Source organism: Emys orbicularis, chromosome 2 (genome assembly GCF_028017835.1).
Source record: "Emys orbicularis isolate rEmyOrb1 chromosome 2, rEmyOrb1.hap1, whole genome shotgun sequence".
Taxonomy (NCBI): domain Eukaryota; kingdom Metazoa; phylum Chordata; order Testudines; family Emydidae; genus Emys; species Emys orbicularis.
Window position 1 is genome coordinate 267,487,546 of NC_088684.1, and position 20,036 is coordinate 267,507,581.

The 20,036-nt window shown below is 42.4% G+C and overlaps 1 protein-coding gene across 1 annotated transcript; it reads right to left on the reverse strand.

Moving 5' to 3' along the window:
- Window positions 1-2,494: 2,494 nt before the first annotated feature.
- On the reverse strand, window positions 2,495-19,335 carry MAP3K8 (mitogen-activated protein kinase kinase kinase 8). Its single transcript, XM_065399852.1, has 7 exons — window positions 19,000-19,335; window positions 14,290-14,454; window positions 12,515-12,776; window positions 7,528-7,634; window positions 5,148-5,300; window positions 4,207-4,453; window positions 2,495-2,660 (listed from the first exon to the last, which is right to left on the reverse strand). Exons 1-7 carry the CDS (start codon window positions 19,333-19,335, stop codon window positions 2,527-2,529), a joined length of 1,404 nt encoding a protein of 467 aa, XP_065255924.1. The 3' UTR covers window positions 2,495-2,526.
- Window positions 19,336-20,036: the final 701 nt, after the last annotated feature.

A 20,036-nucleotide genomic window follows, 5' to 3' on the forward strand; every position in this document is an offset into this window, starting at 1 on the left:
CCTAAATTCTAAACTCCGTTAGACTTGACAGTTGCTGGGCAACTGAACCCATGCTGTATGGTGATTGGAGGTGAGGGTGCTGCACATCAGCATCTCTATGTATCTGTGTTCTCATTGGTACATCTTGAAGTAAATTAACTGCCGTATTTTAAATAATAAATTCCCACAGAGTTTTAAAGCTTCATCTCAGTAGCCTATTATAAAAATGCAATAAATAAATAAAATCCACCATTACACAATTTCTCCCGCATACCCCCCCAGAGCTGTCTTGCATATCCCAGAGGTACACGTACCACAGTTTGGGAACCCCTAGCCTAGGGGACAGCAGAGACTCCTGCTGTTGACTGAGCCACTCCTTGCCACTAGGCATTCATGGAGTAACCACGGAGCTAGGGCACTAGGGCTGTGCCTTGAGAGCAGTAAATCTGGCCAAGTGCCTTTGTCACCAAACCGGGCCCGTGGTCTTTCTTTATGAGTAACATGGAGGTCTGATGAATTAGTAGGCTGCATTATATCCTGTTAGGACAAAACCGCTGAGCAGCCTGACCAGCGTCACCAAGGCAACAACATTGCAGCCTTCAGTAATAAACCAATACTGGACCTTGCCCTAGGACTTAGGTGAGGGACAGACATCTGGATGCCTATGGGGAGGCTGCAGTGTGCATGCTCAGAGGCTGAAGCATAGATGATTAAGGTTCAATCCCAGCTCTAATATCAACTCCCTTGGAGGCTTTAGTTAAGTCAACGCCACTGCTTCCAATGTACTATGTGAGAAACCAGAACACAATTCCTCACATACCAGCCCTTGAAGGGGCGGGGTGACAAGCAGTTAATGTTTGTGAAGTGATCTATACAGCTGCCTAACATTCACCAGAGTGCACGCAAAACCCTCCAAGACCTCCCCTATCCCCATCCTCCACCAAAGTTTATTTGAAAGTTGGTACCTTGGAAACTTTTCTAAATGTTGGCAACTATTGATAAGCAGATGGCAGGAGATGGCATGAAGATCACTCCTTTTTACCTGGTCGTTCAGAGAGGTTTGGGAGCACCCATACAACTGTCACACTGATCTTCCCCGAAATCCTCACGTTGTCACTGGACAAGAGTAATTTACATTGGCAGGGGAAAGTGTAAACAGAGTTCCACAAGCCCACTGTAAGCTCTCCCAGTGGGCTCTGAAATTCAGCCAGAACTAAATATCCTGAAAGAACTGACAGAATGAACACTTCACAACACAACACATCGGATTTATTCATCCAATCATATTGGTATCAAAGTGAAAATAATCAGTTTAAGATCATCTCTTGGATAGGCGCCATCAAATAATTTACATCTAAAAACGAGGCCTTGCTTCATAAGGGATTTGCTATACAACATACATAGTATGCCATCTTTAACAAATGCTTAAAAGAGATATGATCCTAAGCATTGAAGAGTTTTATAAAAGTTTACATTCTCATCCCATGGGATGTACAGAACTATGTAGTTTACACAGTTTTACTATCATCCAAAACATTACGTTTTAGATACATTAGGCATAGCGAGAACAAGATACATTGTTTCCATAGGAACGTAAACACAGCTTGTCACTATTGACATGCTTTCCCATACATAGTTATTAAGTCAGTTCAACATGGACAGTTTTAAAGCATTCTGTTCAGCTTATTAGTGATTAATACAACAATCAGGAATTCTCCCAACATTACTGGCAGCAAACTCATCGCTGCCCTAGATATACTTGCATCGGCTCTAATGTACAGAACATTCAGAATCACGTGCACGTTCAGGGCCAGAATGCTTGGCTTGTGAGGAGAGGTTGCACTGCTCTCATAGCACAAAGCTGGCCTAAAGCCTGTGGAGGATTCTCCCTTCTGAGAACCTCCATGTGCTGTGGAGCCACCTCAGAAACTCCTACATACCCCCCACCTTTTTCCTGGTGTGGGAAGAACAAAGACAGAGTGACCAGTACACCCCCGCGCCCCAGTGATGCATAGCTCCAAGGCCCACTGGTGGCTGGCATGGTTCACATCAATCTAAAAGCTGCCCTAATTTGCCCTGAGAGACTGGCCGAAGGCTGAGCCAGTTGAAGATTGGGTAGGATTGCCAAAGATGGCCCAAAGTCTCCCCAGCCAGACTTACAGTGAGTGCAGCTCAGTCACACTGGAGGATCTGCCCCAAAATATTCAATTTTTTTAAATGAAAGGATTTTTCTACTTGTATAAAATTTAAATAGCCCACAGCATGTAAAGTGCATGTACAAAAAACACACAGTGCAGGGAAAGTCTCCAGATAACAATATTCCCAAAAAGGTGTTTTCTCCTTCGTATTGTTGGTTTGCTGTCAGGGAACATGTTATTGCTTGCTTGGGATACATTTACCAGAGTCCACAAATCGGTTAGCTTAATCATCTGTGCAGTTAAAAGCAGTTCACATTTTACAGCTCAAAAAGGCACTATTTTATAGACAAAATTAGCTTGAAGAGACAGATTTCCAACTCTGACCAGCAGACACAAGAAATCACTAGAGTCAGTCATATTCTAATGTTGGTGGTCCCCTAACAATGTTAAAGTAGCCAGCTAAAGCGCCCAGGTCTATGTACAGTGACCTTTGCCTTTTTAACAGCTCCGATTCCTCCAAACTCCCCGTACATGAAGATGAATCTGAAAAGGAAAGAGGTGAAATGTGTTAATGCCTTAGAATCTAAGATAAAAACTCATTTAAAACACTGCCAACATTTTGTAATGGCCTAATTTTTATTTTTACTCTTTTTTTGAACTTATTCAAAAAAGCTTAATCTTTTTAACAAAATATTGCAAGTCATCAGCATCTCCAGACCAAAAAAAAGGGCCAGATTCATTCAGTGGAGGTGGAACTGGTTACTGGTTACTGATGATAGAGCAGAATGAAAGTTGTATCTGGTCTCTAAAGGCCCATATACCAGCTGGGAATTGCCAGAGGGAAGCAGAGCTCCATCATCCCCTGACATTCCCCTAAGCCAGGATTCCAAAGGAGAGGCTGGCGTAATAGAGGGAGCTCTGCTAGCATTATGCCAGTTGAGAACTACCCTCCACTGGCCAGATTACATCTCCATTTAGGCAGTGCAAAGTACAGAACTGGGGCTGGGCATCTGCTTTACTTAGCACATGATTTCATAAATTGCAATGGTTCTGAAGAAGCTATTGCAACCTCAGAACTCCCTCGAGCACTTTTATAATGAGTGTCCTGGGCACTCACACGCCGAACTCAGAGTCCCAGATTAATGGCCAAATGTCCCTTGATCCTCAACAGAGCCCTGCCGCTGGAGTGCTGTAGCGGCCAAAGGACTGTGCACCTAACAAAACAAACAGCAGGACCATGCCATTATAGAAACACAATTTTATTTGTATTACTTTAATGCTGCTAGGGTTTTGTTGTACCATATTACTGATTATGCATGGGCATAGGTGTGATTTAAATCATTTAAAAATAAAGTAAATAAAAGAAAGTGTTTCACCAGGGTTGAGGCTTTTGTTTGGTTGTGTTTTGTTTTTCTAAGTGCCTATTGCCAGGATGCGTCCACCAAATATTTTAAAAGAAAGGGAAAGAGAAATACAGGCTGTTAACAGCTTGCCGGTGCCAGATCTCCCTTCGGACCTGATATTATATTCTTGAACCCCGTAAGATTTTAACTGGTTCATGCCTCACCCTTCATAAGCATGTATCGCACACAGTATGGTGGCTTGGTATGTGAGTAATCATTTGCTTTTTATTTTTAAACAGTCCCTTTCAGAGGCCTTGCATGTCAGTGCTGACACTCAACTTCATGGTCAAGGTATAAAGAGTTTTTAAAATAAAACAAAGTCATATGAAAAAAGTCCCAAACTAATACCTAATAATAAAACGGCCTTAGTACTGGAGAGAGTTCAAACAATTCAGTAAAGTAATATGTACTTTTATAAAACTGCCCTGGAGGACTGCCAGGGTTTTCTGGCAAGCGGATTCTTCTGGAATTACCGAATTTAGGCCAAATTCTGGTCCTACTGAAGTCAATGGGAGTTTTGCCACATATTTTATTGAGACCTGCATTCGACCTCATCTTGTCAAGATTTTTACTGAGCTCTCTCGTCAAGAGGCCCTGGAGCCCTTGAGCTTTATTTGTGTCAGTGAATACAATGTAGATGGGGAAGAGAGTATAAAAGCACAAGAGCAGGAAGCTTGCTGTTGTACCCGCAATGTTTTCTGGCAACTCCAGCTCCTTCCTTGTCAGCAGCCTTTTCCTTTCAAACAGGGCTGAGTCCAGACTTTGGCACCTTGGCTGGTCCTCTGGTGGAGGATGCAAGGCCTCATGTTTTAGTAAGTCTGCAGCAGACAGTCTGTGATTAGGGTTCCTTTCCAGAGCAGCTTCCAGCAGCTCTCTCATGCTGGTGCTGCAATCCTCTGCAATGTCCTCTAACGGGGGCGCTTGCTTGTGTATCTAGCAAACAAGAAAGAAAGACTTCTCAGCATTAAGATGATAACTTCCTCGTTGCCATTGGCAGTTTCGTCAATTGGGAATTCCCCTCTCATAACTCACAAGTTATAAAAACTTGCCACTCTGGCACTTTGCTGAACAGTCACAATGGAACAGGTAATCATGCAAACCTCACCTGCTTTCAGGTTTAAATGTAAACCGAAGATTCAGACTGGTTCAGCCAAAGGCCTGTAAACCTTTTAAGAAAACTGGAGCCCATTTAAAGCATTATGCATGAGAAATTCGCCAGGCTTCAGTGCAAAACTGGGTGAAATTGAGAGGTTTTTAGTTAATTTTTCTCTGGGTTTTTTAGGTTTGTTCAAACCCCATAGCGGTAACAAATGTGAACCCACGTGCACTTGAAATGACTGAGTTTTGCATAACTCTAAACTCATCCTCACAAAGCATCCAAGTGCCATAGAACTGTAGCTGTTTAATCTTAATATTGGCTCTCTCTCAGTCTCTGTGTCACCTCCTAAATTATCTCAACCTGCTTTTTGTCTCTCTAATATTTCTTTCAGAGCTGGGCCAATGGCATCATTTCTCTGGCAGCAAATACTTTCAGACTCCCCTGGAAGGTTGGGGATTTACGAACAAGAACCCAGCAGGGTCTCTGTCTCTTTGGCTGGCTGATCTAAGCTGTTCTATGGATACTTACTATATAGAGGTACGATGGATATGAGGTGCGAGGGTATCGATTCACCCACGGTGGGCTGCCAGTCTGCATGTGAATGATGGTAGCCCCCATGCTGTAGATGTCCGCTTTCGTCGTGTGGCCTCTGCAGAGTATCACTTCGGGGCTCATGTAAATCTGGGAAGGGCATTCAAAGGAAGGTGAGCCTCTGCTTTTGCCTTCCCCCTGGGTTAGGCACCACAATTGGACAGTGACAGTCCCCCTCCCCATTTGTTCAACTGTACACCCTGTATGTCCTCAATACACAGCCATCACACTTTCCAGTTCAGCCTGGAGAGAACTTCACTTGGAGCCATCAGCTCCATTCAGTAATCAGCTGGCCAGGCTGCCGGAGGCACTCCCTCTTGCTGGGGATGAGGATGCTGCCTGCACAGCACTCCCAGAGCTCATGGGCCTGGGGAGCTAAATTTCAACAGGCCATTGCATTGTCCACCCATTAGGTTTGCAGGCCAGTATATTTGCTTTAGTTTACATTTCCCCCTCATCCAATGCCCTCTGAACAACTGGCATTATCCGAAATCACCCTGCAACAAGAACTTAACCTTGGAATGCTCTGTGTGGCAAGTCACACACAGCATTACCACCAATTACCACTCAGATAACAGAGGTGTGATTGCAGTATAAATACCTGCCTAGCAGAGAATAGCAGTAACCATCCCTCTAGAGTTTTCAGAGGCAACCCAGGTGGGGCACTGGCAGCTAGGCCATCCACTGATGGCACAGCAACCTTGCAAGCCAGGCAGGCACTGCTGAGGGTGGGGTTGGAGGGAGATGAAGGCCAGCAGGAAGCACAGCATGAGTCTTTCCTTCTAGGCCCTAAAATTCATGGGGTAGCCTGTGTGTATTCCCACAAAGCTTTACCTAAAGTTTGAGTCTCCCCACCCCCATTCTCCACAATCCCACCTATGTTCTTATGAGGCTGCAATGCACCAACAGCACAGCAACCACCAAGGACCATTGCCCCCCTGAGTGTCTTTTTCCCCCCCCCCCCCCAAAGGAGGTGGAAGATGTGTCTATGCACTAAGGGACTGGATGAATTTGCGTATGCCTTGTGAAGGTACAGGACTTTGAGCACTTAACTGGCTTCACACTACAGAGTCATTTAATCAATCCTACATAAATAAGCAAGTGTGTTTTTCTCACTAAGCAGAACTTGGCTCATGCACTCTTGGTCTAATTCTAAGCAAGCCTAACTCCACCTTTCCATGCCACAAACCTAAATATTCCCTATTTACACACATCTTCTCCCTCCCTTGGAAAGTCTACCTCAGGATTTCACCTCTTTCCCACCACACAGCTCCATACCCAACACTGTCATACAGAATGAAAAGGCATTTTGTCAGCTTAACAGCATGGAGCTAGTTATTTTTAGTAAGGTAAAAGTATCTCAGTTCTGAACTCTTCTGACTGGAAAGCCAGAAAAAAACGTTCCAGCATCCTCCTGAAACAAAATGTTCCCTGAAACATCAATTGCGTCTTTGAAACGTACTAGTCTGTGCTACCCTTGCAAGTAGCACATCACTCCTCCGGAGAGGGTTATGTAACCGTCTCCTTTAAACACATACTTATTCTTTGCTCGGAAAGGCTATCAAAATGACAAGAGAGTCAGCATTCCAGCGGAAACATTTCCTGTAGCACAGCCTCTTTGGCAATACTAAGCAAGGCCATGCTTTCTTCATCCATCCAAGCCAACTGCCTCTTCTCGGTTGCTAAGCAAGACTCCAATCCTGGAAAGACTTAAGCCTGTGAGGAGCCCCATTGGCTTATCCAAGAGCTTACAGCTGTGCGTAATTGGGGCCTAAAATATATGGAGGAACATCAGGTTTGAGGATCCTGCTGGGGTTTAAGCGAGAGCTAGGCACCAGGTGTCAGGATGGAGGTGGATTTGTGCGTGCTCACTAGCAGAAACTTAGGCACCTAGGGAATTTAGACGTCTACAGGATTGGCTGCAGCTGAGCAGGGGGTTTGGGATCCAAATGTTGGATTTGTGGAGCTATCCCTCGGAGTGAAACCCCAGCCCTACTGAGGTCAATGGGAGTTTTACCATTGGCTTTAGTGGGACCAGAATTTCGCCCTTGGATCTGGATTTAACCATAGTTAGTAAATTGACTAGTTTGAGGATAATAAATAAAATTTACAAGATAGAACAGTCACACTTCCCCAGTCACTAATCTAAAAAGTCAACTGTAATTAAGACTATGTCACAAAACGAATTAAGTGCGAGAAAAAAATGATTTTTAAAAAATAAGACATTAATTTCACTAAAGACTTCTGGAAAGTCTGAAAATCATTACAACGCAACAACAACGCAATCACAGGGCTTTCCTCGTGCACACATTCTTACCTCTGTTCCTCGGAGGTCTTTGGGGTAGTAGGTGTCGTCTGTCATTTGAACGCTTAGACCAAAATCCACCAAAACGGCCTTAGTTGACATGAAAACAATGTTGCTGGCTAAAGGCAAGCAAACAAAAAAAGACAGGGTTTTAGGGTCTAGCAAGCTGGTGCCATTTATTGTGCAACATAAACGTCTCGTGCAGAACTAGAACGGGAAAAGGGAAGAAGCCCAAGCTCTAGACGTATATTCAGCCTATATGTCACTTCACAGATCAACACCATCACTGGCAGTAAATTATTTAGCTCCAAGTATCAGGGCCGGCGCTTCCACTAGGCGACCCTAGGCGGTTGCCTAGGGCAGCAGGATTTGGGGGGCGGCATTTTGCCATCCTTGGTGGAAATTTGGCGGCGGGGGGTCCTTCCGCTCCGGGTCTTCGGCGGAAATTCGGCGGCGGGTCCTTCACTCGCTCCGGGACCCACCGCCGAAGTGCCTTGAAGACACAGAGCAGAAGAACCCCCGCCGCCGAATGCTCAGAGGAGGAGCGCTGCCGCCTAGGGCTGCAAAAACCCCGGCGCCACTCCTGCTAAGTATTACATGGATCTTATAGGTCAGACTATTTTCCAACAGTGAAAGCCACAGGGATGGCATTGACAATTCTACAAGGGTCACCTTGAGGTGTTTGGGCTTCATGGAGCAGGTAAATGGCGTAGCCGCCAAGTCCTAGGATTCAGAGCAGAGAGGGATTTCACATGTAGTGGTTTTTCTCTCTACAGAGCTCTGAGCCCTCAGCCTCATTGGCAGCTGTCATAATTCAGTTGGCACAGTGCCACTGGCTTCCCTCACCACCCCTGTGCCTCACTGCCTCTCCTGTACATCTTAGCAGTGCGGAATTGAATTGAATACTGTTCAGACCAATAACTTCTTGATGGTTTTCCTAGTGCAGTAACTCCTAACTTAACGTTGTAGTTACGTTCCTGAAAAATGCGACTAAGTAAAACGATGTTAAGCGAATCCAATTTCCCCATAAGAATTAATGTAAATGTGGGGGGAGGTAGGTTCAAGGGGAAAAAAATTTCACCAGACAAAAGACTATATATATATATATATACACACACACACACACACACACACACACACAGTATACACAGAGTTAAATAAACAATTTAATACTGGTACACAGCAATGATGATTGTGAAGCTTGGCTGAGGTGGTGAAGTCAGAGAGTGGGATATTTCCTGGGGAATGCCTTACTGCTGAATGCTGAACTAGCAATTGGCTGAGGCCTCAAGGGTTAACTCATTGTTGTTAATGTAGCCTCACACTCTACAAGGCAGCACGAATGGAGGGAGGGAAGACAGCATGGCAGACAGACACACACCGTGTGTGTGAGAGAGAGATGCGCGTTGCTCCTTTAAGTACACTGACCCCACTCTAAGTACATTGCCTTTTTAAGTAGATCAGCAAGCTGAGACCGCAGCTGCTGCCAGGAAGCTCCCTCTGTCCTGAGCCCTGTCGTGTGTGTCCCTGCTCTACAGAAGATGGGGTAAGCAGGGTGTAGGAGCAGGGGGGAAGGGGACACCCTGACATTAGTCCCCCTCTTCCCCCTCCCCCCCCGCACAGCAAGCAGGAGGCTCTAGGGAGCAGCTCCAAGGCAGAGGGCAGGAGCAGCACATGGCAGTGGGGGGAGGGACAGCTGAACTGCCGGCATTTGATAGCCTGCTGGGCAGCTGCTGCACAGGGAACTTAGGGGAGCGGGGAGCTGATGGGGGGTTGCCGGTCCACCCTGGTTCCAAGCCCCTACCAGCTCGCTCCAACGGGCTGCTCTTCCTGCACGCAGTGAACAAAGCAGGCGGCTGCCAAACAACGTTATAAGGGAGCACTGCGCAACTTTAAATGAGCATGTTCCCTAATTGATCAGCAACATAGAATCATAGAATATCAGGATTGGAAGGGACCTCAGGAGGTCATCTAGTCCAACCCCCTGCTCAAAGCAGGACCAGTCCCCGGACAGGTTTTTGCCCCAGATCCCTAAATGGCCCCTCAAGGATTGAACTCACAACCCTGGGTTTAGCAGGCCAATGCTCATAACAACGAAATAACGTTAACTGGGACGACTTTAAGTGAGGAGTTACTGTAAAAATGATTGGGAACAGAGCATGCACGAAGTGGCTATTCCCCTGGCCACAGACCTGCTCTGAGTCTCTTTCATGGTTTCCTACACCCATGCAGGATTGTCTTTTAAAACAGAGTGCAGGTTACATGCTACAGTAGTTATCCTGGAACCTGAATGCAAGTACCAAGTAATCTGCAGAATCACATATTTATTATGTAGTTGTATCTTTCAAGGTAGTGAACATCATAGTTTAAGTTGCAAGAAAAATCATTAGTGTTGTTTCCAATTGCTCATAACTTAAAATAAATAAATAAATAAAATAAAAACACCCAACTCTTTGGGGGATGAAACTTTCCATGTTTAAAAACAACCTATGGGTTGAGGTTGTTTGTTTGTGTGTGGAAAGTCTGAGCTAAATCCTTGCAGCCATTCTTCTTTTCAAATGAGTAGTGGAAGATATTTGTATTTTAAAAGGGGACCTTCTGCTTGCCCAAAACTCAAAAACCAAAGCCGCATCCAACCTTGTGGTCACTGAGAATCTGCCTTCGTACAAGTTGAAAAATGAAGCAGACTCGTCATTTTGCACCTTACTGGTTCTTTAAGTGAGCTTTCAGCTGTTTTTCTGGTTATGAGTCTGCTCTCTGGTTTCACAGATTTATTAACATCTGTTAGCACAGTTGTGAAGACACAGATTAATATAGTACGAAAGTGAACAAGAGAGTGCAGAACGTGACCCTGCTAGAAACACAAGTAGTAATTGAGACAGGTGCCTGAAACTGCACTTATTGTTCCCTAGACTACAGAGTTTGAGATAAGCGTTTGAAATCTTATCTGGGTAAGCTCTAGCACAAGACTTCCAGTAACTCCTCATTTTGGCAGGGCTGCAAATACCAAGGGCCTGATCCTGAGCTCACTCAAGTGAATGGAAGGACGCCTATTGACTTTCATGGGCTTTGGATTGGGCCTCAAAAGAGCAGTTTCTTGATATCACAGCATCTTAGCCAGGGGGTTAAAAATAAGGAGCTCAGAGAGGTGCAGCTGAAAGCCAAGGGGGAGTTTCTCCTCCTGGCCCTCGCCTGGTGGAGCTCTGCTTCCCTGAATTTCTCCTCCACTGGGGGGGATGGCGAAGGGAGGATTTGCTGGTAGGGGAATCTGAAGCGGATCCTGGAGTTTGAGATTTCCCCACCAACAGAACCTGGAGGGGAAAGAAATATTGTCCCAGTTGGGAGTCCTTTTTGACCTCTTCTCCCTTAAAAAAAGATTCATCCCTTCCACCAATGCCCCCTCTCTTCTACCTGGAAGGCAAGAGGGAGACACCCACTGCAATCTGCTCCTCCTCCAAAAGGAGACAGGAGACGCCATTGCCAGCTCCAGAGATTTTATATAAATTCATTTCTGAAACTTCAACTTGTAGAATGGATGAAATATCTAAAAGCTCCAGGAAGCAGAGACAGTCTCCTACTCCCCCTCCATTTTCAGTTGATTTTGCACCAATACACATTCTCCCCCACGGTCAAGCTCTTCATTTAGATAGAAACAGGAGGAGGGGACCACTACTGACATCCCTCTGCCCCACTCAGTACACTGCACACACATGCGCTTTTGTCTGGCTAGCTGCAGGCTGCTTGGCTCCTTTCAGACATAATTCTCCTCTTATCCCCATTCTCTTGCCAATGACACATCTCGTTACCACAAGATGATGCAATGCATCACCACCACACAGCATCCAGGCCTGTGGTGACACCAATCCAAACTGGTGCTCTCAAGCCCGTCTTTTGATCTACCTAACCAATGCTCCTAACCCAGCCCAAGCAGGGAAGCGAAAAGTTGCTGGAAAATTGGAAAGAAAAAAAAAAAGTTTAAACTCTTTAAAACGTCAAATATGTATCAATTATTTTATGTGATCCATCACTCATATGTGGTGTTTAGAAAGGCTTTTAATTAATTCCATTGTTACAGTCAATGACTGAATTGCTCTGCAAGATATTTACTGGAAAAAGACACACAAAATGCAACTAGGGAAAAAAATGATTTAACTTAATAGTTGCCACTGTTTCAAAGTTTACTTGTAAGATTAAAAAAAAAAAAAAAAAATCACATGCACAGATTAAGCAGCTTTTGACAAACTCCTGGGGCCACCATTTTGTGTATTGTTACTCTAACAGTAAGTTCAAATGTTTCAAGTCCGACTTTTAAACCCCCACGTTTAGCAAGAATCAGCTGCAAAATAAATATTAGAGGCCAAATACTAATTAAGAACCATGCTTCCCTGAGAAAGACAAGCAGGATTTGACCTCTGTGGTGTTGCTGGACAGAAGTAATATTTATGGGCTCTAGCACTTACAGGTGCCTTGATAGAAGGTAAACTATAATCCCCAATAAAAAATTAATGATGTGCCTAGTTCAATTACAGAGTGGAAACAAAGTCTCAGAAACAGCAATGCAAAGCCACAACACACACACCAACAATGTAAAACTAAAACAGAAGGGCAAACTGTTCACCCTGGGAAAAAACAGACAGAGAGAGGTAAAGTTTTGAATCAGAGTGTTTGTTTGAACTCTTCAGGTTCTTTTTTTCATTTTGAGTTGGATTACTTAAGGGGCTGTAACATGTCCCCCCGAAACAAACAGCGATGTTTCAGTGCACCAGAATCATTAAAGAAAAGCAGTAAAAAGATAAGTTTAAATAGCTTCTATTCTGAGGGCCTGATATTGTGAGATACTGAGTGTCAGTCAGCCAATTCCCCTCTAAGGCCAATAGGATTTGATGGTCCTCAGCACCTAAAAACTGTCCTCTAAAGTAGAAGCATTAAAAAAAAAGTGTAAGTATTCCATGTGTAACAAGGAAAAGAAAAAGCCTTTTAAAGAACGAAAGATACATACGTTTTATATCATGATGGATGACTCCTTTTGAGTGAAGGAAATCAAGTCCTTTGAGGATATGCTTTGTCACCCAAATGATCTCGAATTCTCTCATAGGCCCACAGCTCTCCAACTTTTCCATGACAGATCCTCCCTCTCCTGCTTCCATAAAGAGATGGATAGTCTCATCCCACAGAATAGCACCATATAACTCAGCAATGTTCTCATGGCGGAAGCGGACCTGGATTTCAACATCTGACGGTTTGAACTGTTCCACTGGGACCTAGCAAATTGAGACAAAAAAAAGACAAAACAGCTTGAACAAAATTTATTCTGAAGTTAGCCGTTCTATGGCCTGGTGTTCTATATGTTAACTAAAAACAAAGGCAAATACAACTATTTACTCATTAAAATAGGCTTATTTTTGCTCTCTTGAATTGTTCCTCCTTTCTGTTTCAGACACATCCTGTGTAAAACAGACAACTTTTGGACTTATGCCCAAGGGGACTGTAATGTCCCAGACAAAAAGCGATTTAGCAACATCCATTCCCATCAAAACCTAAAGGAGTAGGCAAAATTCTGACCAGACTTCCTGGCTCAGGAGAAAAAAAAAAAAAGAAAAGCTCCATTTTCCCGTTAGCCATCTGAAGTCTCATCTATACGCTGAGAATCACCGGATGCTGCTAACATCTGTCTGAACAGGTGTGTCTATCCCTACTTACACTTGCAGCTAAACAAACAAGTGCCAAACTAAAGAAGTCCCAGTTTGGGTGCATGGGGCGGGAAAGGGCATGTGAGCCCCTCCTTCCAGGTCTTCTGCACAGGGGAAAGCCAGGTCCACGTTCCCTGAGCAAAGGCAAGGAGGGCACCCACTCTTGGCACTGTCACATGGCCCATAAGGGGGGGTGGGAAGGCATGGAGCATGGCTTCACCTGAGCTTTAGTTTGGCCCAACGTGATTGTTACTAAAGACAATATAGTACTTTGAAGATAAATGCAGAGTTGTTTTCATACAAGAGATGGGCCTGACACAAAACCCTAGGCTGTGGAAAATCATGGATTTTTTTCTACTTATCCTTACAATACACTCAAAGCAAATATGGAAATAGCACATATTTAGTCTCACTTAAGCCGATATAGGAAAGCATTTATACATGAGCTTAAGTCCCAGTGAAATCAATAGCATGTAAGTGCGCTGCTGAATTGGGACCTTAATGCAAGCCTCTCCCATTCAAGAGAGAGTCAGGATGAAATCGCGGCTCCATTTGAGTCAGCCAATGAGAGTTTTGCCACTGAATTCAATGGGGCTAGGTTTTCATCTCCAATGTTGTGTCACACTGATGGCTGTAAGATTTAACGTAAAGACTTCTAAAGAATACTAGTTAGGCAACAGGTCTGCTCAGCACTGCAGTTACACAAATCATTGTATGTTTTCAGAATGCTGACGCCGTTACCTTTTACATCCCCAAAATGAGGGTTTTCCTCTAAAGAAATGCACGTTCTTAAAAAATGCAGAATGCAACATTTCAACTTTTTGCTGACAGTACAGCAGGAAAAAAAAGCCATGCTTAGTCATTCAAACACTAAGCGCTATTGAAAAAAAAATTATTAGTGCAAAGGTTAATTTTAGAACATTCTCTCCCCCCCCCCCCCCCGCCCTGCCATCTAATCCAATAAAACCAACAGCGATACCCCAACTGGCACTGAAATTAAATGCAGAAGTATCCTCTTTTAACGTGTTAAATAGATCACATTGCACGATATTTACTTGGGGAGAAAAGCACCATACTAACATACCAGCTTGCAGGCCATTCGCTTTTTTGTCTCTCTGTCTTGTGCCAAGTAAACTTTCCCAAAAGCTCCTCGAGGAATAAAATCAGAGCCAATATTCCTGTAAGTCAGCTTCCATGGAAACAAAAGCACATCAGAGTCAATTTGATAGCGCCCATTTTTCGGAGTGATCTATACAAGAAAAAAAAAAAAAGCAAAGAAACAAATGTTAGAAAGGTAGGTACTTCAACTTCAGAAAATTCTACATGTGCAGTCATTACATCATCACTTAAGTCTACTTAATTCAGCACTTCCTGATCAAACACCTTTGCACACATGTGATTCCTATGATAGTATTTATTTAGAAACATAGAATGAGAATAGCGTGAGGCCTACTCATTACTGGCAGATATATTTACATTTTTATCCAATGATTAATCTTCTATAAGTTGCAGTTAATTGCCTGGCACCACCACCACATTTACTGAGACTAAGCATGAGGGTTGTGCAAGTGTACCTGAAGGCTTGTTTGTTCTTTACTGGAATCTGATAACCTGTTATGCCACATAGCTATTACTCACAGACTATGTTACCGAAGATGAGTAAGACTTTCTGCATTTCCTAACATCACATGTAGTGCAGGGGAATAAGACTAACAAATGATCAAGAGATGAGATTTTCTGCAGCTTACTAAAATGCAGAAATATGGCTTAAACTTTGCCATGTGTCCTCACATTGTTTGAATTATACCATGAAACAAAGTTCTACATGATTTTATAAATCTGTAAGTGTTATTGATGATATACTAAGCACTTCAATTTTTGATGCTATTATACTTCCAGTGAAAAAGTTTTCAATTATTTCAGTCTTATTTTACTATAAAGATATATTCCAGATATGGATAGTCTGTTTTCTGGGATTTAACAAGGTTCTGAATTCACATAAAGAAACAAAAATGGACCAATGCAGTACAGTAACTCCTTACTTAAAGTCGTCCAGGTCCCCTTATAACGTTGTTTGGTAGCTGCCTGCTTTGTCCACTGCTTGCAGAAAGAGCAGCCTGTTGGAGCTAGCTGGTGGGGGCTTGGAACCAGAGTGGACTGGCAGCCCCCCTATCAGCTCCCCTAAGTTCCCTGTGCGGCAGCCACCCAGCAGGCTATCAATTGCCGGCAGTTCAGCTGTCCCTCCCCCCACTGCCATGTACTGCTCCTGCTCGCTGTGCGGGGGAGGGGGGGGGCTAATGTGTCAGGGTGTCCCTGCTCCTCCCTTACCCCATCTCCATAGAGTGGGGGGTGGGGGGGGAACACGACAGGGCTCAGGACAGAGGGAACTTGCTGGGAGCAGCTGCTGTATCAATTTGCTGATCTACGAACTTAAAAAGGCAATGTACTTAGAGGGGCAATGCGCATCTCTCTCTCTCACACACACACACACACACACACACACACACACAATGAGTTAACACTTGAGGGCTCAGCCAAGTGCTAGTTCATCATTCAGCAGTAAGGCATTCCTTGGGAAATATCCCACCCTCTGACTTCACCACCGCAACCAAGCTTCACAATCATCACTGCTGTGTATAGTATTAAATTGTTTGTTTAAAACTTGTGTATATATATATATATATATATATATATATATATATATATATATATATATATATATAGTCTTTTAGCTGGTGAAAAAAATTTCCCTGGAACCTTCCCCCCCATTTACATTAATTCTTATGGGGAAATTGGATTCACTTAACATTGTTCCGCTTAAAGTCGCATTTTTCAGGAATATAACTACAGCGTTAAGCGAGGAGTTACTGTACATTAGTTTCACACCTGTGACGCAAGGTGTCTCACATACTGTATTGCAAAGCACCTCAGTTGCACACTACATAAAATAGCATGTTGTGGAGATTAATGTTTTTAAAGTGTCATTCATGTAAAAACAAATCTGATCTATCTATGCTTCAAATAACAGAAGAGGTTTTTCAATAACAAAAGGATTTTCTCAACTGACAAAACTGATATTTATGTATTTCACCTACCTGAAAGAATGAGATTGTACATATTTAATATTAAACTTGTTTCAAGATGTTAAAATAATGAAAGCTTTTTGTTTATATTTTGATTATGAGCAGACACAAAGACCAGTTGTTATATTTCAAATTACACTACACACACACATTGTGGATAGTGGAGCAAAAACTGATGCAAAAGAAGCATACATTTAATGTCCATCTCACAGTTCATTCCGTATATTACTAGCACAGAGGCTGAAGAATGTAATACGTTTTCCAGTAAAACAACATTTCATATTTCTCAGGAATTTTTTCATCTTTTAGAAATTAGCAGATACATTTGTAAGAAACTATTATGGCCTCTCCCTCTGCCACAGATCAACCGTGAGTTTTCCCCTTATAAAATTTCTCATATTTTCCGAGACCACAAGATATCATCAGGAGGTTCTCTCCGCTTCCAAAATTCTGCCAGAGCAAACTTTGATGACTCTGTCAGAAGGTGCAAAAGCAATTCTGTATTCTGGAAGCCACAGGACTTTTTATCTTGGAGCCCTAAAAACATATGAATGGCTCCATGGGAAAACCAATGGAGCAATTGGTAATTTCACTTTTGTTAAATCTAGCTACTGGGTTGTTTAGAAAATGGAGATGCTTTGAAGTAATCTTCGAGGTTCAATGGTAATTTTAAAAAACAAGTTGAAAACTTTATTAAAAATAAACTAAGAATAGAGGCCTGAATCTGTCAAACATCACAATTTCTGGTGTGCTAACCCAGCACATTTTGTGAGGGCAATTGATCTCTCACCTCAGTGGAATGAGAAACTGAACATGTAGCGAAACATGTTCCCTAAATTATGATCACCGTAGAATAATTTGTTTGTATCTCATTTAATTTAAAGTGGCTTGAAAAATACACAGGTAACTTGGTTACTAAAACACAGGATATGGTAGTAACTAAAAAAAACATAAGCCCTGGAGCCTTTTCACTAAAAGGGCAATTCCTGCATCCCAGAATGAAGTCCTTGAAGCCAAGCTATGTAAGTGAGTGCAAAGGAATGGGATGGAGGAACAGCTGTCCCACCAACAACTGCATGGCAGTGGAACCACTCTGCTTCCACTGCAGCAGACCAAAGATGACAATCATTCTGGCACCTACCCCGCCTCTCCTCCACTTTTCAGTGGGCAGAGACTGGTGGATCCACATAGAGGTGACCTGTTGGCAATACCCTGGGCTCCACTCCTCAGTTGCCTAACTGGTTGCGTGCACTCACACATCTGTTATCTGCATAAATGATATACACACAAAATAACCATGTACCTAATAGAAAGTCTACCCAGGTGCGTCACAAATATGCCGCACAATATTTTCAATAGTTTCTATGCTTAGGCTAAATAAGCAAAGCCACATTTCACAGTGTCATCTAGTTTAAAAAGTGAACATATGTTCACAAAAATACTGCACAGTTTGCAAAACTTAATCCCAATTGTCTCAAATGTTTATGATTGCGCTAATGCCTTGCCAACACAACAGAGAGAACACATCGAAAAGGGGTGTTCTGGTGATGGGGGCCATGCTAATATTTAGATTAGGATAGAGAGGGAGAGAGAATTTTGAACCCAAGAAAAGAAATAGTCATGGTACAGTATACAATAAACAGTGCATTTGAGAGTTTAGACTCATTTGTTTTTCATTCAGGTTTAGAACTAGTCTCTGTTATTTATATATGCTCAGTCTTTAACCTGAAGGTCTCCTGACAGCTGGAAGGCCACCGTATTAGGAGATTTAAGGATGACAAGAGCTTTGAGTCAACAGAAACAAATTCTTCATACCTCATGACCTAAGGTCAAGAATTAGTGAAACCACCAGCCCTCACTTTTAGATTTCCACCAACTCCCAGTGAGCTTTTAATTTTGAATCTTAGAACATGTAATAATAGGATTGCTCTGAAAGCCATCACTCATAGTTATCATTACTCACGGCTGTGTATAAAAGATAGGCTCAAGTCCAGAGTTCAAATGTTCCCAAAGTTCAGATCCAGGGTTTTCAGACTGGGGGCATATATCAGGATAACAAACATACCTCTCTACCTACCAAAGGCCAAAATGTGGGATGCAAAGTGTGGCAAAGATTCAAAATGAGGAGGAGACACACACAAAAAAATCCTTCCTGGAAACTTTAAATGCTCTGGGATTCATTTGTTTTGTGTGCATAACTCTTTCTACCACTCTGTTCCATGACGGTTTATTTATGGATGTAAGTAGTTTTCAACAACAGACTTCTATGGAATGAAAATAACTTTGGGACCAAAATGAACGATGTATCTCAAAATGAGGGGCATTTGAGAGTTGTGGTAACAAAGCGTATTGTAATTCATAAACAATCACTGCATTGCTAACCATTCCTTATTGTAATTTCCTACAGTCTGTAAATAGATTGTGTGTATATCAGATTATCACATTTTGTACCAGTAAGCACTAAGAGGGAGAAGTAATTCTATTGAGATACACTGTTCCAATATTGAATTTAATCAAAAAGCATCCCCCCAAAAAGTCAAGTGGAATAATCTTATTGATCACTCTTTTCCTTACAATTATGACATACCTCCTATTGTTATTGTTGGGTGTCACTATGTCAGTGTGTGTTTAAGAATTTGTAGGTTTGTTTTTAGTTTGCAGTAATTACATTCAAAAATTTCTATTCTCTTTTTCCATGCAAAATGACCTACCATGTTTAATAGGATTCCAGATTCTTGTCGTCTCTGTCCATTAATTTGCTTTGCAGTGTTGGACACCTGATTTGCAAAAGCGAGCAAGTCTTCCTCAGTCCCGTACCTGACACATGACAGCAAAGAAACCTCTCTTCCACGGAATAATAAGGATTCTGTACATCCCCCATTTTGATTTGTTTCTTGGCACATAGTAATCAGACTGTCTTCGTAAACTGCCAGCTCTCCATTTGGGTAAAAGTTCTCCATAATGTCTATCACATCAGACACATTTAAGTGCGTTAGCAACAAGTCAATCTCCCCTTTATTGTCACTATCAGTGCTCATATACTCCATTACTATCTGGTTTTCTAAACTTCACCTGTAAAAGGCAAACAAAAATAAACGTTAGAAGCATTACTAGCATCTAAACAAATAGTTTTGGCTAAATAGGCACTTAAAGAACAGGATGAGGAATGTGTATTTGTTATACTATTAGATTTTAAATTGAAATCTTTTTTCCACATATAATTAGTAAATCTGCACATAATTAGCAGTACACTGAAGTGTTAGTAATATACCTTGTTTTTATATCAGAAGCGAACAACAGCTTTACAAAAAAGTGTCATTTCTCCTTCTCCACTATGACTCCCAAAGAACACTAGATATCCCATAAAGAATTCAATAATCAAGGATATTGATCAGCAAACAATGAGAGAAGCAAAATGCAGGTTGTGTAACACCATGGTACAAATTAAATGGTGCATCACCACTAGTGCCTACCACAGGATAATCTATACAGTATAAAAAATATGGGGTTTGACTTTAAGAGGCAAGTATATATATGCTACAAAATGCTCAGTATTCAAACCTGTAAGAGCATAAGAGGATCCAGAGCAGCCAAGAAAATGCTACAGTTCAGCAATCTGAAAAAAGTATGTCTGTCCTTACCATCCTCCTCTTTATTCCAAGTTTATATTTTTTTTCTTCATTTGTTTTTCAATTTATATAGAGCACTTTTCCACTAACAAAAATTTAAAATTAATGCTATTTCAACC